This window comes from Pseudoliparis swirei, chromosome 3 (assembly GCF_029220125.1).
Source record: "Pseudoliparis swirei isolate HS2019 ecotype Mariana Trench chromosome 3, NWPU_hadal_v1, whole genome shotgun sequence".
Classification (NCBI taxonomy): Eukaryota; Metazoa; Chordata; class Actinopteri; order Perciformes; family Liparidae; genus Pseudoliparis; species Pseudoliparis swirei.
Window position 1 is genome coordinate 6,883,785 of NC_079390.1, and position 26,675 is coordinate 6,910,459.

General features: G+C 39.1%; 1 protein-coding gene and 1 pseudogene across 2 annotated transcripts; one reads left to right on the forward strand and one right to left on the reverse strand.

The window, feature by feature from the left end:
• LOC130191661 (von Willebrand factor A domain-containing protein 7-like) lies at positions 1–7,432 on the forward strand (annotated as a pseudogene).
• Positions 7,433–12,011: 4,579 nt separating this feature from the next.
• On the reverse strand, positions 12,012–25,201 carry coro6 (coronin 6). Of its 2 annotated transcripts, XM_056411565.1 has the most exons (11): positions 24,984–25,201; positions 21,496–21,695; positions 18,478–18,600; positions 16,143–16,272; positions 15,807–15,985; positions 14,960–15,079; positions 14,770–14,874; positions 14,483–14,628; positions 13,986–14,043; positions 13,201–13,428; positions 12,013–12,921 (listed from the first exon to the last, which is right to left on the reverse strand). In XM_056411565.1, the coding sequence occupies exons 2-11, from the start codon at positions 21,691–21,693 to the stop codon at positions 12,799–12,801; spliced, it is 1,410 nt and encodes a 469-aa protein (XP_056267540.1). In that variant the 5' UTR covers positions 21,694–21,695; positions 24,984–25,201; the 3' UTR covers positions 12,013–12,798. The 2 variants fall into 2 exon arrangements, with proteins under 2 accessions (XP_056267541.1, XP_056267540.1); XM_056411566.1 differs by lacking the exon at positions 24,984–25,201 and having other exon boundaries at positions 12,012–12,921.
• Positions 25,202–26,675: the final 1,474 nt, after the last annotated feature.

A 26,675-nucleotide genomic window follows, 5' to 3' on the forward strand; every position in this document is an offset into this window, starting at 1 on the left:
ATGCCTTCAGGGTTTGCTGCGTTGTGCCTCCTGCTCCTGCACACCGGAGCTCTGGTCTTTGGGATATTGCCCGGAGACTCCCAGAATCACCAGGAAATCACGGAAAGAGCGATTTTAAGTTCCACCTTGCAGGTGTGCCGCGCTCTGGCCCAAGCTGAAGGGACAGACTTCACTTTTCCCGTAAGAATTCCCTTCAATGAAGTTGTTTTACTCTAAATGTGATGTCGTCTTTTAGCAATGTTAGTTTAATTTATCTTTGTGTGTTTCAGGCAAAGCCTTTCACTGCAGAGGCCGTTGCTGCGGCCTGCGGCGCACCAAAGTCATCCAAGAGTTTCCGCCAAGCCATTACATTTATCACACTGAGGAATATACGGGTGGATATACGTCATGTCCTTAATGCAAGCTTCCACTTTGATGACGAAATGTTTGTTCAAGGAAGGAAAATCATCACTGAGGGAATACTGGCTGTGAAAGCAAGCAACAAACAAGACAACTTTGAGGCCGCGAGGCAGAAAGTGGGAGAGGTTCTACACCCCTTGCAGGTACAATATTTCTAAAAGCATTACTAAAGCTGTAACTGTTTGAACATATTCAAGGAAACTCAATGGATTATTTAACCTGTGTCTTCTGTGATCGACTTTAAGGACTTCTACAGTCATAGTAACTGGGTGGAACTAGGAAACCGACTCCCAAACTCCAATCTGATCAGATCAGACACCGGCATTGGTAACATAGCAGGTAAAGACGGAAAGGCTAGAAAAAGAAAGAGAAAGAGATGGTATGATAAAATGTGATGCCCGATAACGACACTGAAGCGTAATGCAGTTTTGATGTGACTGTCAAGATATTCTTTCACAGAGAACAATAACATTTCAATGTTTTTTTTACTCAGATAAAAGCAGGGCGACATGTCGCAACTGCGATGGAGACGACTGCAGGGACAACATCTTGGGGGACATCATAGAGGAGAAGGTACTGACCTCTGGATATTTTGGCGTTGTGCCTTTTGCCTCAACCAAACCAAAAGGTAAGTGATTCCTTACATCTGTCCACTAATGCTTCAGCATTTTTCTTTCAGATTTACAACTCGTTGCCAGTCAATAGGTTTAAGAAGTTAAATTGAACAGATGGTACAATAGCTGATATATTCTTAAGATTTACGATCACATATTTAGATACGGTGTAATGTCTGGACGGCAATACGTCATTTGTACTTTTGACAATGTTTCAGATGCATGAAACTTAGCCTAAAACCCATTTAGCTTTATGTCTCAGTAACGCTGCAATAAAGTGCATCGTACAGATTGTTATGTTCTGTTAACAACAATGCTATAAAGTGCCCTGAAATGCACCTTTCCCACTCCGGATATGCATCCATTGGCTGTTTAGAGAAAAATAAATATGGACTATAAAATCACCCCAGGAGTCACCGTCATGGGTCTACTCCTTAATATCTGATCCTCTTCTATCGTTTTGCCCTCATCACTTGAATGTCTCCCCTGTTGTGTTTTCATTCCATTTTTCACACCCTCCACTTACCAACATAATACACGATAAATATTTCTTGACCTCGCCTTCCCCGGTGGTTTTGTTGATGCTTTTGTCAGCTTATGATCTCAAAACAATTCAAGAGATAATTCAGGGGAAACCCTCCCCTAATTACTGCACAATCTCGAAAGTTAAAAAGAGGTCGATAGAAATGAAAGAAAACATGTAACAAATAGAATACTCCTCAGATAATTACGAATAAAAGAAACAGATCTCCCTCCTATGCGATTTGTTTCAAAGGAAAATGCAGTCACGGAGGAGCGGTTGATCAAACGAGCATCATTGAACCTGAAGGCGGGATCAACAAAGACACGTTCTCAGCCAGCCACGGACACCTCCACACCGACGCAGCCAACGTGGCGATAGCTGCGACCAGTCGCTTACTGGAGGACATTCGAGAGGCTGCTGGCGACAGAGCGTTCCTCCAGTATGAAACCCGTCCCGAATGTGTCAATTATTGTCCTGAGGTGTGTTTTTCATTCATTTGTTCCATCTCTCTTCATCCCTCAGGATGTTGGCGATCTCCAAAGGATCCAGTAAAGCTCTTTGTTTTGTGATCGACACCACGAAGAGCATGAGCGATGACATCGAAGCCGTGAGGGCCGTCACTTCCTCAATAATCAACAGCGAAGTGGGAACAGAAGATGAGCCCTCGGTTTACATCCTTGTACCCTTTAACGATCCAGGTACAAGTCTTGAAAAGGCTATAAATGTGGTTGTTGTTGTACGTCATCATCGAGGTGTTGTCTTTCTCCTGTCTCCCACTGATCGCCAGATGTTGGGCCGCCGATAAAGACTACAGACCCACAATTGTTCAAAACTGCGATTAATTCATTATCAGCAGCCGGTGGAGAGGATGAGGAGGAACTGAGTCTTTCAGGGCTTCAGGTATTCAAAATCCTCAAAATCCGCCCCCACAAGATGTGTTTACAGTTGTCACTAAAGCTGTCCTTGTTACTAACCACTCTCTTCCTCGTACAGCTGGCTTTAACCATGGCTCCATCAAATTCTGAGGTCTTCCTCTTCACAGATGCACCGGCTAAAGACAAACACCTGAAGAGCACAGTGACTGCACTCATAGAGCGGACACAAACAGCGGTGAGTGTCCAAGTACGAGATCATTTATGGTCAGTATAGAATTTGTTTGCATATACGTTGTGATATTGTGATATTTTCGTTTTGATAATTCTCTTGGTGCAGCCCACAATGCTGCTTGGGGATGTGCTATCTTGAGACCGGCTCTGCGATGTGCATCTATCTAATTGGCTGTATAGTCACACACGGTATTTAGATGACGGACACACAAGTCTGTTTTATCTTTCCTGAACGTGACAAAAAATGGTGGAGCTGCAACAAATACATGATTACATTGGTTGAACGTGTCATGCCCCAGAGTTTCTGTCTTGTTTTGCATCTTATTTTGGAGTCCTCGTGTCATCTGTGTTCCTGTGATTACTAGCCCGGCCCTCATTGTGTCCACCTGTGTCTCGTTCCCCAGTGTCCAATCACCTCCGCCTACCTGTGTATGTAAACCCTGTTTGTCTCATTCCCCAGTGTGGCGTCGTACCGTTTAATGTGTGTGTGTCGTGCTGGTCGTGTGTGTAAACTGTAAGGAGATGATTAAATATTTGTTTATCTGCTTACAGGTTAAACACACGAACAGCACGACAAACACAAACTAAACGGTGGACAATGGGGAACGAGACACAGGTGGACACAATGAGGGCGGGGCTAGCAATCACACAGAAGGAAAAAATCAGGACCAGGGCAGCCAATCACAGGGAAGCAGATGACACAAGGACTTCAAAATAAGACACAAAACAAGACAGAAACTCCGGGTCATGACAGAACGACAGAAAACTTATCGTATGATATTTTGATATTTTAATAATAGGCTTTCAGTAAAACAAACACCAAAACAGTTTGGAGAAATGAGTATGTGGATAATTAGTTACAGCCCTAAAACATTGTAACTTTTTTATTTAATTCACAATAGCATTTGACCATTATGTCTTCTCATCTTGGCCCTTTGGCCTCTTCTGTACCATTCCATACTGGATTTAAGTGTGACAAATCAATCAATGAGGTATGGTATACTGCCATCTAGTGGTAGAAAGGTAAACCCGTTACTCAGCGTCTCATACAGGCTCTGCTGGGTTCACTCAAACAGCACAATGAGGTGGAAATATAAATATGATAACAGCAACTCTACACACACACAACTTTGGTTTCTCAAACTATATTAGGAAATGTGTGTTTCATTAAACAATGCAATGATTCATTTTCAAGTTGATTCTTGCTGTGTACAGGTATATACATAATATTAAACTGTCATCACTTTGGATTGTAAATGATTTGATGTTGAATACAAAAAACAAGGCTGTTCCATAAAACCTGAACCTATTATCTAAATATTCTAAATTGCTTTCAAAATAAATACCTATGGAAGAACAGGGGACAGCAATCCAATCTCACTCGCAACTTGGTAAAGACCACTGGCCCCTCGGCGCCTGATACCAACGCACCGCGCCTTCAACTCCAATGTCAACTCACCCAACACACTCGCATCATTAGACGGTCCGAGGAAGTGACACAGTACAAAAAAGAAGGAGATAGTCCACACAGGGCCAGCAGGAGGGGAGGCGTATGGATCAAACCAACAAGACTATCATCCAGGAGACCGCTGTTCATGTCACTGTTAGCATTTTGTATAGTTTGTCAAGTAATTCGTCAGTAAAGTTAACGTCAACCAGGCTTTTGTTTTTTGCCGAAACCTAACTTCCTGTGAAGACTGGAATGCATTTTGAAGCAACGCTAGAGGGGTATTTAAAGTAGTTTGAAGCGGCCTTGGGGCCACTGACCAAGCGTCTGTATTTTACGAGTTGGTAAAGATCACGTGTCGGGGATAGATGATAGATCTTTGTTGAGGTACTTTTGAAATCAATGATTACTCAAGGCCGTTCTGATATGGTTGATTGTGCTTCTTGCTTTCCAGGTGAATTTTATGATTTCTGGCTCAATGGTTCTCAATGGTAGGAAACGGAGCGATGAGCACCAGAAACATCGCCGGATAGCGTCATCAGATGCTGCGCTGTACAGGGACCTGGCTCAGGCTTCAGGAGGTCTAGCTATTGAAGTCACAAAAAGTGAGCTCCTTGCAGCCACCAGCATCATAACAGAGTCCTCCAGCTCCTCTCTGGTAAAATCACTTCGGTATCACTACTACTTAGTTGTGTCAGTTCAAAGATTTCACCTGTTTATTTGTAATCTCATACAGGTAACCCTCCTGCGGGCAGCCAGGAGCCCAGGAAAGACGGATACTTTTCATTTTATAGTTGATGAAACCGTTATAAACCTTAGAGTTTACATCACTGCGAACTCTGTCACTTTCACTCTTATCAGCCCCACAGGTAATACAGCTATTTAAAATGAAGTCTCCACTCTTTATTAACACTTAAGTGCTGTCATAGTACAGTATGTCGTGAACAAAATCACAATATAGTATTTTTTAAAAGTCATAGTATGACTTTTTAACATGAGATATTATATGATTGATTTTGTGCCATGAAAACAATACTTTTCAGTCCATCACATAATTAATTATTATATTAATTGTAATTCTTTAAGGGGAATTTTAGCAAAGCACTGACACCACCGGATCATTGATCACTGAACATTTGAAAAGCATAAAAGTATGGATTGATTGTGGGTATTGGCATAGAAAAAATCTTTATTTAAAACCTACTCGTGTGGAAATTCTTGACTTTAATTTGTAGGTGTGTCTCAGGAGAGCACTGACACCTCGAGGTCATTGATCACCGCATCCCAGTCGGTTGGAAACTTCAAGACTCTGCAGCTAAAAACACAACCTGGACTTTGGAAAATGACAATGGTGTCAAGTGATCCCTACACTCTGAAGGTCATAGGTGAGACACAATGATTGGAGTTCATGTGATCATTAACTCCATCATTCTTTATGAAAGCCAGAATATTTATTTCGTGGTTTTTCTGAACATACTTGAAGCTAAATGGCGACTATGGGTCAGTGGTTAGCAGGTCCGTCTTTCAATCAGGGGGTTGGGGGTTCAATCCCCGCCCTAGTCGATGTGTCCTTGAGCAAGACACCCTGAATTGCTCCCTGTAGCTGCGTCTACGGTGTATGAATGTAACAGGATTGTAAGTCGCTTTGGATAAAAGCGTCAGCGAAATGACATGTAATGTAAAAAATGGATGCTTATATTTTAAACCCATGATATCTTAACCAAGATAAAAGGCAATGTTCCCTAACCCTTGAAAACACACAGAATACTCCAGTATCATGTTTCAGCTTCGTCTAAATAAACACTGAAACAAATTCTGTACATTATATAAGTTTTTATTAATCTTTGAACAACTTTATTTGCAGGTCAGAGTCCTATGGACTTCCTGTTTGACTTTGTGGCGGCATCACAGGGCCCTTTCACAGGATACGATTCTCTTGACTCACGTCCCAGAGCTGGTACAAAGAATTGTAAAGATGTGAATATCATGAAATGCTTGATGTAACGTCAAATGATCAAGTCATAAATGATGAATTTCATATTTCTTTAAAAGGTGTCAACGGTAGCTTGTTGGTGTCTTTAACGGGAAGTGACTCCGCCACGGTGACGGAGGTCACTGGTTGAATCGTCAGGGTCGGAGGAGATTAAAGGAGTCGTGGAGCCGCAGGGGAGCGGAAACTTCTTAGTTCATGTCGACGTGATGCCGTCGGTGGAGTTCGCAGTGCGGCTGAAGGGACGGGATGACGGTGTTGCCTCCAAAGCTTCGTCAATAGTCTTTCAAAGGCAGTCATCCACCAACTTCAGAGCCTCTAACCTGACCGTCACTGTGAGCAGCCATCCCAGATCATCACTGTGTCACAGAGTCATCACCTCACACATGAGAGAAGATGCAGCAACTAACATGTTTAGTGTTCACTTCAATCATCCCCACACACACTGGCCCTGGTCTGACCCCCTCCTCTATATTTAGGCGGATTCCAATAGCATCTTGGTACCAGGAACACCTTTCTCTGTGCCCTTCTCTGTGATGACCAGTGGAGTCGGGGGAAACTTCACCATCCGAGCCACCAACAACCAACGTTTTGACTCAACATATTCACCATATTTATTCCTGGAAACTGTGATAGTGTAAATGACACAGTGACCCTCACGGCACCTCTTAACACCCCATCTGGTGCCGACGTCACCCTGACTATTGAGGCCGAGGCTCCCAGGGGTGTAGATACAAACTATGTTGTGCTGCGTTTCTCCATCGTTAACACGGTAATGCTCACACTAAATCCCTTTGACAAGTACACTTACTAAAGTATTTTTAGGGGGGGGGGGGGCTTTCATGTTTCGATGTGAGGTCCCGGGGCAGAGAATCTTGTATGTGTACAGATTGGAATGCCCTCTGAAGCATATTTGGGAAAATATTATACAAATATTTTTGAAAACTACATATATACTTCTCTTCGTCCTCATAGGTAACCGATTTTACACGGCCGGTGTGTGAGCTGCTCAGACTCAAGTCCAACTGCGCTGGTAACTGCAGCTCGTTGACGTGGGAGCTCTCGGTTCAGGTGACTGACGGTGCCGAGGGGACGGGTGTGGAGCGGGTCAGCCTCAGACGGGGCAACGGGAATATGAACTCCACCCTGGCCGCCGGCAATGAAAACATCACACTGATTTCCTACACTTCGTCGTGCTGTTCGCCCGATGTGGAGCTGCTGGTTGTGGATCGAGTGGGTAACGTCGGCACCTGCTTGTACACTCTCTCCTCTTCCACAGAAGTAATTCAGTTAACTCTTCTTTGCCCGAGCATCGTGGTGCTCCATCTACTGACACAACTGGGCATCCATTGACTCCATGTACAACTTGGAAATAGTTAAAGCTGCATGGATGTATATTCTTGCACATGTAATGAATTGGATGTGTGCACTGTGAAAAGACGTACCCATAGCAACACACCTTTAAGCTTTTAGCTTCTCTGACTAGAAAATGCATTGGAATGCTAACATCTGAAAGCTTGAAGCTGAAAAATAAAACTGAATTGCTGAAAATGTCTGAATTTAGCTGAAATATTTTTTTAAAGCTAAACATAGCTGAAAATAGCTGCCATCAGATGAAATGGGCTGAACATAGCTTAAACATCTGAACATATCAAAAAGGGAAATTTCCTGCTGAAAATTTTGAAGCACAAACATATTGGGTCGAAATGTATCACTGGAAAAGATAAGCAAAACTTTATCTTCTAAATATTCCAAGTTATGAATCACAATCCAAGAAATGAGAGAGAGGGGGAAAAGTCAGACATGAGAACAAGAGAGAGAAAGAAATTGAGTCAGAAGGAGAAAGATAAATAAAAAAAGAGAGGGAGAAACCAGGGTGAAGGATAGACGAGATCTAAACACTGAGTGGATTTTCTACAAAAGCATTTGTTAAACCCTGTCAACAAAACATGATCAAATCACCAAAATAGTAGAATCAATCGAGAGGAAAGATTCAGCCGAACGCGCCGATATGTTTGTTATTTTTGTGGGTTAAATGTGACCTGAGAAACTCTGAAGCTGGTTCTCCTCTGATATCTCTCCATTTAAAGACACACGCACACGCATGCGCACAGGGCCACACACGCACAAACGTTGGTCTGTGTGTGTGTGTGGGGTTCACAATGTATCATAAACAAGAGTGTGTGTACTAATTAACATGAGCATGTCTTTGGGAGGAAGCTGGAGAGGGAAACCATGCTGCCAAGGGGAGAACACGCAAAGTCCTCACAGAAGGACCGCCGCGACCGGGAATTGAGGCGACAATACTAGCAACTACACCACCGTGCAGCCCCACCCATCTAACCTTAAAAACTAACCTCCATACAAAAAAGTTAAATAGTAATAAAAAAGATTTAAAAAGTATGAAAAAAGTATGAAAAGTTATTAAAAAAGTTAAAAAGTAATAAAAATGTAATAAAGTATTAAAAACCATTCACACTCATATTCACACCTATGGGCAATTTAGAGATCAATTAACATGAGCATGTCTTTGGACTGTGGGAGGAAGCTGGTGAGGGAACCCACGCTGCCAAGGGGAGAACACGCAAACTCCACACAGAAAGGAACCCACGGCCCTCTTGCTGTGAGGCGACAGTGCTAGCCACTACGCCACCGTACAGCCCCACCCATCTAACCTAAAAAATCTAATAATAGAAAGAATTCCTACATTTTGTGTTACACCCATTAAATATAAATATGTTCATTTGTGTAATTAATTTAATTAAATGTATCAAACCATATTTAAATGTGTCATCTCTCAGCAGGGCTTGAATCGTTCGAGTGCTGTAACTGGAAAAATATAACTGTTATTGGATCAATATCACTGTAAAGTTATACAAATTAATAAAGTTATGAAAAATAATAAAAGAAAAAAAATTAAAACGTAATTAAAAGTACAAAAGTAATAAAAAAGTAAAAAAGTAATGAAAAAGTACAAATGTAATAAAAAGTACAAAAGTAATGAAAAAGTACAAATGTAATAAAAAGTACAAAAGTAATAAAAAAGTACAAAAGTAATGAAAAGTACAAAAGTAATGAAAAAGTACAAAAGTAATGAAAAAGTACAAAAGTAATGAAAAAGTAATACAAAGTTTTTTTTTTAAAGTTTACTGAATTTAAAAAGTACTAAAAAGTTATTAAAGTTTAAAAGTTATAAAAAAATATTAAAAAGTACTAAAAAGTTACAAAAAAGTTTAAGTTATAAAAAATTATTAAAAAGTAAAAAAGTACTACAAAGTTATATATATTTTTTAAGTAATTAGAAAGTTTTAAAAATTTAAAAAGTACTAAAAAGTCATAAAAAGTGAAAAAGTTATAAAAAAGTAAAAAAGTAAATACAAAGTTTAAAAAAGTAAAAAAATTATAAACAATTTAAAAAGTAATAAAGTAATACAAAGAAGGGAACTAGGTTATACAGTAGCGAGGTTCATTCTTAACTAATATGAAAAACAAATACAGCTAATAACCAAGTAATTTAGTTGGTATGAGTCTGCATTAATCTTCAGTCAGGAGCAGCCACACCCATCTAACCTAAAAAACTAATCTCCATATAAAAAAGTTAAAAAGTAGTAAAAAGGTATGAAAAGTTATAAAAAATTACAAAAAGTTCACAAGTTATACAAAATGTAAAAAAGTGAATGTGAACCTATAGGCAATTTAGAGATCAATTAACCTGAGCAAGTCTCTGGACTGTGGGAGGGAGCCCACGCTGCCAAGGGGAGAACATGCAAAGTCCTCACAGAAGGACCACCCAGACCGGGAATTGAACCCACAGCCCTCTTGCTGTGAGGCTATAGTGCTAGCCACTACACCACCGTGCAGCCCCACACATCTAACCTAAAAAATCTAATAATAGAAAGAATTTTAAATTAATTAAATGTATCAAACCATATTTAAATGTGTCATCTCTCAGCAGGGCTTGAATCTCTTTTTTTGCTGTAACTGGTGGAAAAATATAACTGTAATTGGATCAATATCACTGTAAAGTAATACAAATTAATAAAGTTATGAAAATAATAAAAGACAAAATTGAACGAATTATTAAAGGTACAAAAGTAATGAAAAGTACAAAATGTAATATAAAAGTAATGAAAGTAATACAAAAGTAATGAAAAGTAAAAGTAATTAAAGTACAAAAGTAAGAAAGTAAAAAGTAATGTTAAAGTAATTAATAAAAAGTAAAGTAATGAAAAGTACAAAAGTAATAAATGAAGTACAAAAGTAAAAAAGTACAAACATAATTAAAAGTAAAAGGTAATTAAAAGTACAAAAGTAATAAAAAGTACAAAAGTAATTAAAAAGTTTTAAAAAGTACAAAAGTACAAGAGTAATAAAAAATAAAAAATAATGAAAAAGTACAAAAGTAATAAAAGTAATAAATAAGTACAAAAGTAATAAAAAGTACATAAGTAATAAAAAAAGTACAAAAGTAATAAAAAGTAAATAAGTAATAAAAGTTAAAAAGTAATTAAATGTACAAAAGTAAAAAGTACAAAGTACAAATCTAATAAAAAGTACAAAAGTAATGAAAAAGTACAAATGTAATAAAAAGTAGAAAAGTATAAAAAAAAGTATAAAAGTAATACAAAAGTGCAAAAGTAATGAAAAGTAAAAAGTAATTAAAAAGTTAAAAAGTAATACAAAGTAATGAAAAAGTAATAAAACTAAAAAAGTAAAAGTTAAAAAGTTTAATAAATTTAAAAGTACTAAAAAGTTTAAAAGTTTAAACGTTATAAAAAATTCAAAAGTACTAAAAAGTTACAAAAAAGTTTAAAAGTTATAAAAAATTATTCAAAAGTAAAAAAGTTACAAAAAGTTTTACAAAAATAATAATTAGTTAATTTTTTAATCGATTGAAAGCCCTATAAAATAAAAAGTAAAGTACAAAAGTTAAATAGTAATGAAAAGATTATAAAAGTATACAAAAAGTATGAAAAGTTATAAAAAAAGTTAAAAAGTAATAAAAATGTAATAAAGTATTAAAAACCATTCACACTCATATTCACACCTATGGGCAATTTAGAGATCAATTAACATGAGCATGTCTTTGGACTGTGAGGAAGCTGCTGGTGAACCCACGCCGCCAAGGAAGAGACGCAAACTCCACACAGAAGGAACCCACAGCCCTCTTGCTGTGAGGCGACAGTGCTAGCCACTACACCACCGTGCAGCCCCACCCATCTAACCTAAAAAATCTAATAATAGAAAGAATTCCTACATTTTGTGTTACACCCATTAAATATAAATATGTTCATTTGTGTAATTAATTTAATTAAATGTATCAAACCATATTTAAATGTGTCATCTCTCAGCAGGGCTTGAATCGTTCTTTGAGTGCTGTAACTGGAAAAATATAACTGTTATTGGATCAATATCACTGTAAAGTAATACAAATTAATAAAGTTATGAAAAATAATAAAAGAAAAAAAATTAAAACGTAATTAAAAGTACAAAAGTAATAAAAAAGTACAAATGTAATAAAAAGTACAAAAGTAATAAAAAGTACAAAAGTAATCAAAAAGTTAAAATGTAATAAAAAGTACAAATGTAATGAAAAAGTACAAAAGTAATAAAAAGTACAAAAGTAATAAAGTAATAAATAGTACAAAAGTAGTATAGTAATAGAAAGTACAAAAGTAATAAAAAGTACAACATTTATAAAAAGTACAAAAATAATGAAAAAGTAATGTATTAAAAAGTAAAAGAAAGTACAAAAGTAATGAAAGATAAAATTTTAAAGTTTAAGTCTTAAAATGTAAGTCATAAAGTCATAAAATTATTAAAAGTAATAAAAGGCTTGCAATATTTAAAAGTTGTAAAATTTGTAATGAATCCAGAATTCATGAGTCATTTTTGTTTTTTTAATTGCATTACAGAAAATAAAGAACTTTATCACAATATTCTAATTTTCTGAGACAGTCCTGTATATATATATATAACAGCTCCTGAGAATAGTGAAGAAGAAGTTCATGTCACGATTTCATCTTCCTATCTCATGGGATAGTTTTTATTATCACAGCTTCATTTTCATTTTCATTCTTTTACTTTGACGAAATGGGCTCCGATAGACAGACGAGGCAGGCTTTTTAAAAAACACTGTTTTTATTGTTGCCATAATGTGCCTAATGTATAATCCTTTACAGAACACAAAACATGATTCTTTTCACATTTGCTACAAGTTCAACATTTTCTTTCTATGGTTTCCTTTTATCACTATTTACATTTTGAAAGGCTTTCAGAGATGTTTAATGAACTGGTCAGTGGTTGTTTGATACGGAGGGACAAGGCAAATATGCTGTGTGTGTGTGTGCTTGAGTGATGGTGGTGTGTGTGTGTGTGTGTACTATGAAGTTTGGGGAGATTGTAGATTCAATTTAACAAAAAAGACTCCAACCACTTTATGCAGACAAGTATTTCTCTGTCATTTGAGTTTTGCTACTTTTTGTATACCTGTTCTTCTCGGACAGTATTGTATGAGTGCAGATGAAATTTATTCAAATGTGTTGGACTGTCAATTTACATTGTCCACATTCATCTTCTTACACAATGGTATCTTTTAAAAGGTGCAACACTGTTGGAGTTCTTTGGTGAGTGGTTCAAGTGAAATGTTTTTTTCTTTAATCGTCATATAGAAATCCTGAAATTTAGACCAGTTCTTCAAAAGGTGTGTTTCATGCATGTCAGTCAGTGCCGTTGGTGTACTGGGAAAGCTTCTTCTCCAAACCACAGATTCGCTTCTCTTGGGACAAAACTGTGACCTTTAGATTCTGAATTTCCTCCAACAGGCTCTCGAGCAGCTCAGGCTGGACGGGAAGAGAGTGGAACGAAGGAACAGAGGGAAACGGAAGAGGAAGAGAGGATGAAAAGACAGTGACAGGGAGGGGGAAATTCAGGATAAAGGGGGGAAAAAAGATGAAAAATAGGTCAAGGACAGTAAGCAACTATAGGAGAAATAAACCGAACCAAAGAAGGGAGCTTCTGGAGAAAAGTTGAAGGCAGATACAAACAAAGAAGAAATAAACAAAACAAGTTAAACAGAGAGACAGATGTTCAGGGGGATTATCATGCATGCCACAACTTACCGGCAGACTGTCGGTGTCCACGGTGGACGTGCTCCGCCGGGTGGTGGGTCTGGAGTCCAGCAGGTTCTTCTTTGCCACTTTGAGCTCTCGGCTCTTGGGCGGCACGTAGCCCCCCCTCATGGACACCAGAATCGGATCTTCGTCCCGGCCATCCAGCCACTGTTCAACCTCCATGGCGGGTTCGGGCCCCGCCGTGTCTGGGTACAGGTCATCTTGGAAGAGATCCGACTGGGAGAAGAAGGGAAGTTGGGGAGATGAATGAAAGAGAAACAGATGTGGTTTGGCTTTGATTGTTTCACTGAACAGTGGTTGATAGAACATGTGTATTTATTTCTGTCTGTCTTTCTTGGAGGATGGGCAGAAGATAAGAAAATAAAACAAACATATCAGGGAGAAATGAATAAGCCTCAAAGAGCATATTGTGGGAATGAGGATAATTTTAAAAAGTCCAGTAGTGGAAGTCTTCAGGTCCGCTGCTGTATACAAGTATAACTATGACACTATGAAATTGCTCCACTGAGTAGAAGTAAAGCACATATTTAAGTAAAAGTACAGAAACTATTGGAAACAACTAAACACATTTTTGAAGCATTGCATCAAGCAGATATTTAATGTTATAGCTTTGGGAAAAAAAGTGAAAAATACAACATGTGCCTGCATTGGAAGAATATGAAGAAACACAAGATGGAAATCAAATAAAAGTATCTCAACATGTCATTTGTGTGGATGGACTTAGTAATCCTCCACCACTGACAACGTCAAACGATTGTAGAGTAGGACCTTACTTTTCTGGGAACTGTCATTGTGATGGGTTCACACTTTTTGTCAAGGAGTTTGAATAACCTGAGAGGACGGTAAGAGATGAGAAAGAGCAGAGACCCACACGTTATGCTTTTGTTATACATGAGTGTATCAGTTCAAACTTTATATTTCTATGTCTCAGATGATCTCATACACTCCCAGATCAGGATGCACAGTCCAATGATGAGAACAGAATACATTTAAATAGTGAAACTGGATATCACTGCAATGTCAAATATGTAGACTTCTGTCCAATAGGCAATGATGGACCATATATTCAGTGATGGACATTGTAATAACTTTAACATATTGGTCAAATGAACTTATACTCTGGAGGGTAATATATTGTCGAATCCATTAAAACCTAAAACCCACAAATGGTTGTAAACTAATGATCAGCACTTGGCTTCAACACATCTGTTTTCTTTACATCCCATCAAACAAATACAATCTCACAAAACAATACAGATCTGTATCTTACCGAGCGATCTCACATTTGCTGACGTCCACTCCTCTCTTGGGCATGAAGCCCATCCCTCTCTGGGGCTCCTTGGTGCTGAAGGTGCTGAGGTAGTGCACATATGGCGGCTCATCTGTGATCTCAAAGTAACGGATACTGCTGTCCCCCTACAGACGGACACAGAGAACATGTCCAAAACACATCACTGTTAAGGCTGGAAATGCAATGGCTCTGTATATATATATATATGTATATTACACCGTGACTTTACAAACATGATTTGAATCAACAAAGCCGTGTCTGTGTACCTTTCCACAGAGGTAGACCATGTTTGCGTCTGCGTCATAATACGGTAACATCACTCCGTTACTTGTGTCCAATTCCAACAGTGCAATGGGCTCCTCAAAATTGGTCTGTGGAGAGTAAAAACGATGAAGAAAGCTGACAACGTGCATGCAAGTGCATGTATTATTTATATGACGTTGTTTTGTTTGTTACCGGGTCCCAGAGTCCGAGCTCTCTCTGGCTCATCCTGGTGAACCCTGTGGTGAAAATGTTTCCGTCTTTGGTGAAGATGGCTCTCATTGGCCGGATACCGTCATGTGGAGCCAGGCGTTCCTGTCGATCGGATGAGGGACAGACGAGAGTTACTTCCTCGTTCACCTTTTTAAACCTTTTGGGAGTTAATGGACTCAGTGTGCATCCTCCACTGCCAGTGGCTTTGGATTTAAACAATCTGTACATATCCTTTAGATTGTAATATAATTATCTAACGCTGTGTTTTAAATTTTAATAGTGTTGTTCAACATATCGGAGAAATTATTTTGATAAGTTCGATGAATTAGTACCGATCAGTTCTCTTGTGTGTGTCCAATCAACGTGACTAGCTGGCTAGCTTAGCTTAGCATAAAGACATGCAAACCGTTCGCCTGGCTCTATCTTAAATTATCAAAATCCACCTTCCATCACTTCTAGAATGTAGCAATTAAGGGATTGTATTGCTTTTAGTTATATATTCTTTCAAAGAAAAGAAAATCCAATAAACAGTCATAACCCCTGAAAAACGGCACATTTTTATACCTTCCAGATATAATAAATGATATTGTTACAATTGGACCGAACTAGACTAGCTGTTTCCCCTTGTTTCCAGTATTTCTACTACGCTATATATATAATCTATATATAGAGATGTTATATATGCTAAGCTAATATAGATATATATATATATATATTTGTATATGTATATATATATATTTATAAATATATAGCTCAGATCGTGGTGTTATTGTATTAGAATGAATTATATTGTGAGACATGTATTTATTAGTATTTTCTACTCACTCACCGCAACCACCTCCCTCTTGCGTGGGTCGCAGACACGCAGACGTCGGTCCTTACAGGTGGTACAAAACAAGCTGCCGTTTCGGTTCCAGCTGATGCTGTAGATGAGGTCTGGGTGGTCGTCCATGGAGATGAGGGGCTCGCCTGTGCCCACGTTCCAGATTATAATCAGGTTATCACTGCCTGGGGGGGGGGGGGATGGATATGTTAATGTCCTCACACTCCTAGCTGTCAAACTTTCAAGGAAACAAGTGTGTGTGTCTCTGTGTGTCTCTGTGTGTGTGTGTCTCTGTGTGTGTGTGTGTGTGTGTGTGTCTCTGTGTGTGTGTGTGTGTCCTACCCGCAGTGAGTAGTATGTTGCGTGCGGTTGGGTGCCAGGTGACAATACCGACACGCTTGGAGTGTCCCTCCAGGATGACAATGGGGTCGGAGAGGGGGCGGGTCAGAGAGTGATCTGGGATCTGCCACACCTGGAGAGGATGACAGACGGTCACATGGGTTCTGTGTCTGATGGGGCACAAGAAGTGCTTTGTGTCCAGTAGTCGGTGTATTATAAAGTAAAGTATATTGGTATCTTAATGCTGAACCCATTTAATCCTTCTGGTCATGAGTATTATAATTACAACTTTTAAAATCTTATGTGAGAAGAAGGAGCACATCAAGAGTTAGACGGCGCAAGATGAAAGTAACTTGTCTCCTGAATCAGAGTGCAACTTTTCTCGGCCCCCATTCGATACCTCTGTGCACAGATCACATGACCGGCTACTTCACTGCCATCGAGACACATTTATGTTGCTTCATCGTCAAAGTGACAAGGTGTGGACCCACTAGAGTCCACACCTGTGTGCAACTCCAATGGGATGCTTACTTGTTCTCTTAAAACTATGATCAACAAATAATTAAAGATTAATATTCACAAATACAATGGCATGTTTACTTATAATATATTTCATATTGACACTTTCTATTTATCAACCAATCCTTTGTTTTTTTAAAACTGTTTAGAAGTCTGTCTCGGCACCGATCGGTGAGCAACGAATGCCACACACACACACACACACACACATAAACACAAACACACACACACACACACACACATACACCCCTCAGGCCACTCAACATGTACAGATCTATTCGTTTAACTGTTACGAACAACACAACTGACCCAGGAAAACACATTCCTCATTAAGGTCAGCACTTTCTCTTTCTTTAAATGTCTCTTTTTCAATTACACCACTCAGTAGGTGATTGGTTGATCCACACAGACGCACACACACACCTAAACACACACATTTAATGAGCCTTTTCTTATGACACTATGAGCCGTCTCTGTGAACTGAAGAATGACTTCACAGTTATGACCTTTCTGCTGCACAGTGCAACACTGGACAGCTGGAACTGTCTCTCTCTCTCGCTCTCTCTCTCACACACACACACACGCAGACACACACACACATACACACAGCACCAGCAGCTGTTGCCATAGGAGAAGCAGTGATTCAATCAGATTCCTGCGATGTCATTGTGAAGCAGTGTGGGCGAATCTGTCTTGTTCAGAAACCTGCTGAGTCAAAAGACATGTTGCCATAATACAAACAAAACATGTTTATCGTTAACACACACTAATATACCACACATGCATGCCCGCACACACACACACGCTCTTTAAGCATAGAATTTCTATAAATCAAAGTGAATATTTGATTTGTCTATTAAGATGAAAATATTTGAGAAGTGTAGTGTATTGATTACCTTAACTTGGACATCCAACTTTAATTTGGAGTATTATAGTATCTGATGAGAAGCTATAATACTACCACAAAATATAACATATTTGTGTAATAATTTATATTAAGTATACATTTATTTTATTACAAAAGATGAAGAAAAGGTGATTCTACTAAAGCTGACAAATTGCCGTAATCAATTCAATAATTAGTCTGTAGACAAACATAAATCAGAACCTATCGTGACATGTGATTTTAAACAACAGCTCCAAATGCAAAAGCTTGCTTCTGCTCCTCCAATGTGAGGATTTCATAGAATTGGAACTGAATATATTTTCCACAGCAGGTTTGAAGGAACGACCAGAGCCTCCGTCTTAAAAGTGTCAAATGTTGTTTAAGATGGAACTAAAAGGTGTGTTTACAACCCCTCTCATATATTCTGCAGCGTGTGCATGTTTTAAGATGTGTTGCAGTGCTTTTTCTTCACGGTCAGAACTAACTTGTAATTAAAAGCTGTCCCAAGTCCAACACAAGAAGACTTGAATGCCACCACATCGTTGGTGACAGGGTGTCCAGTATGTGATTGACAGCCGGTAGAGCAGAACATCACTGCAGCCTAATGGTGATTATTCAAATTCTTCTCCATGTCCTCCTGTGTGTACGAATCCTGGATTCTCCAGCATAAAAAAAACCCAAAACAGCCACTCGACCCCCAAACTGACAAATGAATAATACTGTTGTCCTCAACCGGACCTTTACACGCATACACACGCAGCAGCAGGACCAGCAGCAGCGCCGCGATGACAAGTCCAGTTTTAGATGACCTGTCTGGCTGGTATCTGAGTCATCGAACAACAAACTCCTTCACATGCAGCTTGTGCTAAGAACTCTGAACTTTTTTCCACACACACACACTAACGCACACACATAAACACACAGAGTTGTTACCATCGCAGTGCAGTCCTCCGAGCAGCTGGCCAGGATATTGTCGTCGTGAGGGCACCAGTCGATATCGAGGACCGGTCCAGAGTGCCCAATCACAAGCGGGTAGTTCTTATCCACACGACCCGACTGCAACACACAACAGCAGTGACACACGGGACTGAGTTGGGACTGTGTATGTACAACGAACGACCATTAATATTCATCATGTTCTCATGACAAAGTGGGTAAACAGTAGTAAGCATTGATTTGGTGATTTGCAGGTTGAGAAATGTTAAAAACAGGCTGAAAGCAAAACAAAATGTAAGAATCTAAAGGCACAGCAACGCTATTTCAATGTGAAACAGTTAGAAACTAGTTCAGATTGAAAGTATATTCAAGGTCCATTTAGCAGTTGTTCCTTTTGGCTTTTGATCATGTCACACATCTTCAGCTGAGGAAGTTTGTTTTGCGGTCATTAAATTGAAGATGTTTGAATTTCTATTCATTTTATGGACTTCTTATCGTGGAAGTTGATCAACTATTTACAAGATTAACAATTAGCTTTTATTCTAAATTGTTCAGCTTGCATGGATAAAAAGTAAAGTTTTCAGAAAATAAAATAAAGAGCAGAAACAATGCCACAACAACTAATTTGGATAAAGGTCACTGGCTATGATCAAGAATTGAGCTTGCAGTGATATTATTGGTCCAAAGTACATAGACACAAACAATAGTGCATAGTACATATATTGATGTAGTAAAACACTGACATAAAGAACATGAAATGCTATTGAAACAACCATGGATTTATCCTATTATCGAGTCAGTTTAAATTACCACCATTGCCCTCAGCTCACTAGACTATAAGTGTTCAAAATCAAGGTTTCTCGACTCAGGGCTACATTAGAAGGTATTGAACTTTAATGGAGGCCTGTTTTAGTCACGGGTGCTAAAGGTAGCATCAAAACCTTCAACATGCACCCAAAACAACATGCAGCCTTGTTGGTGGACTTCCAGGAAATAGATTATTGTAATATGATGCATACTAAAATCCTGATCCAGGTTAATCCACGTTGCCCTGTTTCTATTGTGTGAACACATGTACATTTGAGATATCACCCCCCCCCCCCCCCCCCGCACACATACAACACACACCCCAACAGAGAGTTATTTATAGCTGAGCGGCGAGGCGTTGAAAGGGGAGGTTTTTTTCTTTGGCCTGTTGGGGACTCAGAGGGGGAGATGCAGGACGGAGAGCACGTTGCGGTGTATTAATAGCATGTCTGTTCACCATGACTCCAGTATATAATCCCGTCCATTTCCCTGTACCTCCAAAAAAGCTCTTTGCAAGTCACGATCACTGCTGACACACTGATGAGTCTCATCGGCGATGACCTTGAAACATTCGTCACAAGTTACAAATACTGTACCAATACTTTAAAAAATGACTTATTTGGCCTGTCTTGGATGAGGTTCTCGGTTCTCGTAATGCTGGACTGTGATTGGCAGTTGGTGTTAGCAGCCCGGCTCAAATGAGACAGGGATCTCACAGGGCAACTAAATTGCCGCAGACTTGGCTGATTATATTATATTATGTATTCTCACATGTGATGTGTTGACTTGCACCAAGAAGCTGTGATCTGGAGTTAACCGGTCGAACTGTAAATATAAATAATCTTTGGAAAACGTAAAAACAAAAACTTTAACTGCGTTTTCGAGTCAACTACAGCACTGAAATATGGATTTTTAGATCACCACACAACTTGATGTAGTACCAGTAATCTGGTTTACCTCAATAGGATTACTGTAGAAGTATTTGTAACGTTATACTGGATTTAAATAGTATCTCCCTCCACGTTAAATAATGTAAATGTAAATAATTGAAGTCCATTGTTTACCTTAAGACAATGTTTTTATCATCCCGATGCATTGTCACAATAAAATATCACATTTCTAAATGTCTATGTGGCTTTTCCTTGCAATGTATTTCTGTTTCAGTAATTATGATGTTCTTCCTAAGGCTTTTCTAACATGACATATATTATATATTGTCAATTAACCTGATGCCACACCTGGCCAATATTGAGAAATGAGTGTATAACCGTGAAAAATACACAAGAGCGTAAAAAATGTCAGACAACCTCTGCTGATCGCATCAGAGATTAGGACTAAAGTTGTTGTTTTTTCAACACGTGATTAAAAAACACAATTTGAAAATGGATATTTGTTTGCAGCTTTCACACACAATCTTAAATCCACACAAATCCAATCCAAACACGACGGAACCGCTTAAAGCTTGAATTTCCGACATGATTTTTGATCCTCTGTGATCTTCATCTGTTGCTTATGAGAGTCGACAGAGAATAGATCTTTATATACAGACACGTGTTAGTGGCTTGAGGCTTTACTTTGCTTTGAGCTACGTGCTAACATGCTAATGTTTAGCAGATATCACTTATTTCTATTACACGTTCACTATATTAGGTTAGCAGGTTAATATTTGTGCAGTTATGTGGAAAGTCAGGAAAGTAGTAATTAAGTTGACTAAATGAAAGTTAGAGGATCATTACAATCCAAAGAATACATTTTATGGGGACCAGAAATGTAAATTTTTTAAAGGCAATTCATCCCTTATTAGCGGAGATATTTCAGTGGTGTGCAGACTGACATCCCAACTAAAAATGTATAAACTTCCCTCAAACACATCTTATTACTGTCACTGTTTCATAGACAATCTTAACTTCATCCACTCTGCAGCAAAATTTCATGTTTTTTGTATTCTATGATGTTCTTCTCTAATATTAAGAAACACATGTTGTAATAACTTGTTGGATCACATTTGTGGGAAAAAAGGCACAGAAAATATACAAATATAGATACGGATTTAGACAGATTTGATCAAATCGTTTTAGGGCAGTTTTAGGATAATCAGCATTTCGTCTCATCTTCAGTGCAAGTTAGGGTCACACGGAAACTGAACTCATAAACACTGTTGTGTTTCCAACCTGCCACCGAGACAGCTCCCCCTCTGACCTCACTGACCTTAGAGAGGGGCAGCACCAGGAACGCTCCTCCTCCGCTGGATTCAACGATGACTGCCAGGAACTTTGGGTTGACGGCGCAGAAGGAGCTGTCCCACGTCACCTTGGAAACGCGAATGTCATCGTAGCCCTGCTCAGCCTTGACCGTCTGGCCGAAGACGTGGCGAAACTTACTCTGCCGCACAATGCTGCGACTCATGGCTACGGCCGGGGGGAGGAAGGCCGGAGGATATAAAAGATAGAGAAACATGGGAGAGGATGAAGGAAAGAAGGGATGAAGAGATGTCAGAGAAGTGGGCCACAAAACAGAAGACATGTCAAAGTAAATGTGAGGAAGAGTTCAATCAGATCTCGACCAAACAAACGCTGCCGGAGAACACAGAACTGACGAAAGCTTCCAGAGGAGATCTTTATCACAGCGTTGCTCTCGCTCTGCAATCTGTACTTGTCGTGCTTTAAATCTCACTCCACAATATTTAGCCTGTGGCTGTCATCGAGGAAGGCCGTGTTGAAGCCGTTTCCTTTTGCTCATAAGTAACTCTCACTTGATGTGTTGTTGTGAGCAGCATTCTGCTATGTTGACCTCATTTGTTTTCAGGGATGAAGATGATGACTTGGTAACTTTATGCTGCTTTCAAGACTTTGAATTTGAAAAATGACAGGGCAGTTCGTTCATTCACTATTTCATTTATATATACATATATATAATATATATATATATACACATGTATATATATACAAACTATTCTATCTATTTTATGTGACTTTCAAGCTGAATAAATATATATATACATGTATAAATACATAGAAATATATAAACATATATATACTTATATTCTATCTATTTTACGTGACTTTCAAGTTGAATCTCAAATATATATATATATATATATATATCTGATTCAGCTTGAAATAATTGAAATAATTATATAATATATAATCTGTGTATATTATATATATTTGATTCAGCTTGAAAGTCACATACAATAGATAGAATAGTTTGTCTATGCGAGGATAGCAATAACAGAATGTCTTCTTTTGTTTTTCTACTTCACTCACATCATTATATTCACTGCACAAACACTGAACTGAGTTCATGATCTCCATTAATACTGTATGTCAATCAACACATTGTAAAGGAAACCCGTTTTGTCTCAATCGCCTTCTTACTACGAGTATGAAGATGTTTTACTTTGATGTTATTGTTTAGTGTGGTCTATTTACTTTACTTTGAATGTAAGCCGTGGTTTCAGTGACTTTAAATAACCTGCTTATCTCTGAATGATGAACTCCGTGATGTGTTTGTTGACTGACAACTTTCTGCTCTGCGGCTGCGCCCGACGGCCTGTAATCCTCCACAACTCAGGAGATATTCTATAACAGTGCCTGCCATCAGCGCAGATATTAATAGTCGATTGTCCGACCAAACACTATGCGATGGCTGAACATCAAAGACTAGAGAGACACAGAGAAACGATAAAAAGCTGGAAGAGAACAAATATACAGTAGAAACCACGACAATACACAGCACATTCGTCACATTTAATCACACCTATGTGCTACAATCCTTATGAGAATATTAAGTGTCACACTTATCTAGCATACACTCCCAGACTGCACTGGCTTACATAAGGCCTAAACTAAAAACCTGAATCTGGAAATAGGCCTGCATCGGTCCCTGAAGGCGTCTAATGAATGCAGCAGAGTTCTTCCTCCTTTTAACGGATGACATAACTCAAATTATCAAATCAAATACTCAAATTAAACTTTAACACAATAAAGAACAAAACCATATAGAGTCCGGTTCTGGTTCAGGCCTCTGACAAGGTAAACGTAACCCAAATCCAGCTGTCATCAGCACCTGAGTGTCGGGTAGAACTAGAAGATACAGTATTTAGCCTCAAGACTGGGATGACCAACCCGACTGGTTTCTTTCCTGGAAGCTTTCGCTTATCAGAAGATTTACAATCCAGCAATCACCTCAGGCCAGCGGTCAGGCATTTCAGGGCAGGCTCAATATTATCTTTACTTATATATGATTCATTTGCATCATTGATACTGTGTCAGGGACTTGTAATAACGTTATAGTTTCTTTTCCTCAGAATATCTGCTGTTTCAACCATTTGACAAAAATAATAAGACAACTGAGTATTTATTTAATTATTTATGGTGCGTGTCTTTTATCTGAGTGAAAATGCCTTTGTTGTGGTCTGCTTTAAAGAGAGGGTTTAAAAAAGTAAAAAGTCAGGCGGCCTTATTGAAATGCGGAAATGGTAAGATTTTAATCATTCAATGACCTAAAAACGTGTTTGCTTTGGGAATATATGAATATCTATAATAGGCCTAGATTAAAAGGGACATAAACAAAATATATTTATACACTTTTATTAATCCCCAAGGGGAAATTAGTTCTCTGCATTTAACCCATCCTTAGTTATTAAGGAGCAGTGGGCTGCAGTGATGCACCCGGGAAGCAACTGGGGGTTCAGTGTCTTGCTCAAGGACACTTCGACTTGCAACTAATGGGGAGAGCAGGGATCGAACCCACAACCTTGGGGTTGCAGGACGGCCCTCTTACCCCACTGAGCTACACCAATTTCCAAAATCCATATATTCCTGATGTCAATGACAGTTAAAAGGTAATAGTAAATATGAACAACTTACTTCCAAACTAAACTAGTGTGCCAAAAGCTAAACACATTTTGGAACTACTCCTTAGAAAAATAATTGATATTCTAGTATATAGGCACATTTTATGTTTCAGACCTATAAACACAACAGAATAAACAGAATAAAGCTCCTTTACAAGTTGCTGTGAGTCCATAAAATCCACAATGCAGCAGATTCAGAGTTGATAACCTTAACTTGGGGATATAGGTTTGGGCTTTTTTTGGGGGGGGGTTGATAGAGTAGCTCACGTTCACGAATACTTATTGAATTCCCCCTAGGTCATGGGAATGACGGGATTATCAAGTTAGATGGTGTTCAAAAAGCAAACTCCGACCTAATTCTGCCTCAGGTTAATGAGATAGCCCCCCCTGTGGCGCATGGCACGCCTCTGGAGAGGCGACACAGAGCGAAAGAATGACACTGCCACTTTCCTAATATAGCCATGACAAACTGCACTGTCCCACCCGGGACAGCCGCTCCTCCCACCCGCCAGCCGGGTCCTAAATAGTCCCACAGAATGAAGGCAGCGCGCTCTGTGGCGCTTTATCGTTAATGAACAGGAGCCAACAATAAAAACACAGCGTACACACAAGTAAACAAACTGGGGGACATGGGCTGCCAAGGGCGCAGAGAGTGTCGGGGGAGGGGGGGTTGTTGGCAACGTGCTCCGTTAAAGAAGCCCACAGACGCCATGCACGACTCGGATTTGTTTTGGCCCTCGCTCCTCTCCAGCAGTGTGGTACAGGAGCTGACGCACCTCTTGACCCACTGCAGCACGCACACACACATGAGGAAAAGATAGTCGACGGGACGGCTCACCTCAGGTTATGGGGAGACCCCTGTTCCCTGGACAACTCTCGCGGGTTTCTGGTGTGTGATCTACTCTTTCCACCTTCTGCTGCTTTGAGTCCTTTGGATAATATTCCCGAGATCCGGTGTCCTGGAGTTGCTGAGGAGACGCGCTGGAAACCTGCGTGACGCTCCTCGACAGGGAAAGAGAGAGTACCGGGGCAGAGCAGGGACAGGGTGGAGGTGGGTGGAGGGTGGAGGGTGGGTGCCATCTATTTTGGAACGGGCTCTCTCAGTACGGGGGAACGTGACGCGCGCCGGTTTCAGGGGACCAGCGCGTCACGCGTCTGGTGGCTCTGGAGTCTGGACAACAGTAGGACATTGAACTAACGCACGTAATGAGGATCAGCCTTCTTCTTCTTTTTCTTCTTCTCCCATTCTGCCAACACGTGTTCCATGTTCACTGCTGCAAACAAGTTTGTGTATGGCCACCAAAGAAATAAAAAAATGTTTTTTAAAAAAAGCTGAAGTTGACCTGCTCATTATAAAAAACTATGGGAAAAAACTTTACTCTAGATTATACATTTTACATATTTAAAATAATACATATACAAATCTAGAAAGTAGTCACTGTATGCACAAGGGACACCCTCTCACTTTGCAGTTGTTGCTCTAGTTCAGTGGTTCTCAAATGGGGGTACGTGAAGGCCCTCTAGGTACATGAGATTTGTTTAAAATATATTTCCAATGAGCATCCGTTAAAAAATCCTTTGAAAATAGTTATTTGATAAATATTCAACAAATATAAGTTTAAATTCAGAAACTGAATTGTATACATGATATTAAATCTGACACAAAATGCTTTGTACTGGTCAGGGGATACTCGGCTGAAAAGAATATAGTGGTCCAAAGGCCTTGACAAAATCTAGATTAAAAAGCTGTTGTCTGGTTTTGTAGTTAGCGATAGTGAGTCTTACTACATATTAAACATATTTGGATACCTGAAGGCTGAACTGAGCTCATGCTGGGTTCCCTTGTTGCTGTCAATCAAGAAAGGTTAACCCCAAAAAATCTGAGGAATTACCTTCAAACATTACTGTCGTCATTTGGTTGTACACTACAGGACGTCTATGCTAAAGAGGTTGTGAACTGCAATACCTTTGGACCAACAGGAACATAGAATATCAAAGTTAAAAGTGGCACAGTGTGTGTCTCTCTGTTGTATTATATTTCAGTACAAATTAAAACAGCAGTTATTCTGCACTGTTTACAAGATATTGTCCATGCACGGTATACATGTCAACAAACACACCGGCTGTATACATCAGCTTTCTAAACGGAAATAACCTTGAACTGTTACTTTTATGTTTGCATCTTTATTTGAGCTAGAAAACATACTTGTGTTAAATGTACCAAATATTTCCTTTAAATGACAATTTAATTTTTTTGAATTTACTATATAACACTTTTTTTATTTTATTTTTTACATACAGGCTTTACCTACAAATGTCCACAATAGTGTATTAAAGTAAACCGTTTTCCATTAAAGTATTTTCTTTGAAAGGAACAGGCATTATGACGTCTGACAATGTGCTCTGTGGATGATCAAGAGTCATCGTACTTGTGTTTAAAGTAACAGAGAACACTCACCTCATCGAAGGAAAAACAATCCCGACGCTGTACGACGTGTTGGAAAAATAAAATGAACACTTCCCGTTTTCT